The 947-nt window shown below is 34.4% G+C and overlaps 1 protein-coding gene across 1 annotated transcript in view; it reads left to right on the forward strand.

Annotated features, from left to right (window-relative positions):
• LOC102599121 (uncharacterized) overlaps positions 1 to 664 on the forward strand; it is a 5,976-nt gene extending 5,312 nt beyond the window's left edge. The window contains exon 7 of the mRNA XM_006362435.2: positions 187 to 664. Within this exon, the coding sequence (XP_006362497.1) occupies positions 187 to 280 (94 nt within the window). The 3' untranslated portion in view covers positions 281 to 664. The remainder of the gene's footprint in view (positions 1 to 186) is intronic.
• Positions 665 to 947: the final 283 nt, after the last annotated feature.

Below are 947 nucleotides of genomic sequence, written 5' to 3' on the forward strand. Positions count from 1 at the left end.
CCCCCCCCCCCCCCCCCCCAACAAAAAAAAAACACACTTTAAGTGCGTCTTCATCCGCGTATTGACATGCTTACAGAGTCTGGTGTTCTTGTTTTGGATTTCCAACTTCAACTACTGAAGCACATAAAAATAGTATGTGATTTTTGCTAAATATGGTGACCCTCAAATTTTTGTCGTCCTTTGCAGTGCATATTCTGTATTCAATGAAGATTTTCGAGAACTGCCAGGAACCCTCAATGCAGAACATATTGACAGAGATATTCGGGCAGGTCGATTTTGAGTCCAGACTTTCAGCATTCAAATGAAAACGAATATCATGTCCTTTCCTCCCGCCCTTGCTCGAATCAAATTCATTTTGTACCATGTTTGAATACGTAATTTGCTGTAGAATTATAAGTAACTTCTTTGTCATGTCAATGGAAATGCTCAGCTCTTGTCTCCCGTCGCGGCTCAACCCTAAGCCCCCCCAAAAAAACAAAAGAACTGAGCAGACAAAAGATGAAGGAGATGCATACATAAAAGAGAACACCAGATCTGATGAAGGCCATTGTAAGAAGCACTGTATTAACACTTGGAAGAAACAAAATACCTAAGTAGAATATAAAAAAGAAATTATGCATTTATTGTTACTATTAATTGAAATTCTCTTATAGTTTGTTGCTAATCTCTTACCCACGAATCACAGTCTCTTACTAATTATTATGCACATATTTTTGAAATTTTATTATTGATATAATTATAATTAAAGATTGAAGACAATTAAATTTACAATTACTTTTTATTTCCTAATCTATCTAATTCACTTCAATTTGAATCAATCATGTTTTAATAGTTTTAATATTGTCCGTGTAAGATTGTCTTCAATTCTTTCAGATGTTTTATTAAACATTTCAAATTCAAACTAATTAAATTAACAAATAACCTTTGGGGGTGGCCCAGTGGTTTGG

The sequence above is a fragment of the Solanum tuberosum genome, unplaced genomic scaffold (assembly GCF_000226075.1).
Source record: "Solanum tuberosum cultivar DM 1-3 516 R44 unplaced genomic scaffold, SolTub_3.0 scf00402, whole genome shotgun sequence".
Taxonomy (NCBI): domain Eukaryota; kingdom Viridiplantae; phylum Streptophyta; class Magnoliopsida; order Solanales; family Solanaceae; genus Solanum; species Solanum tuberosum.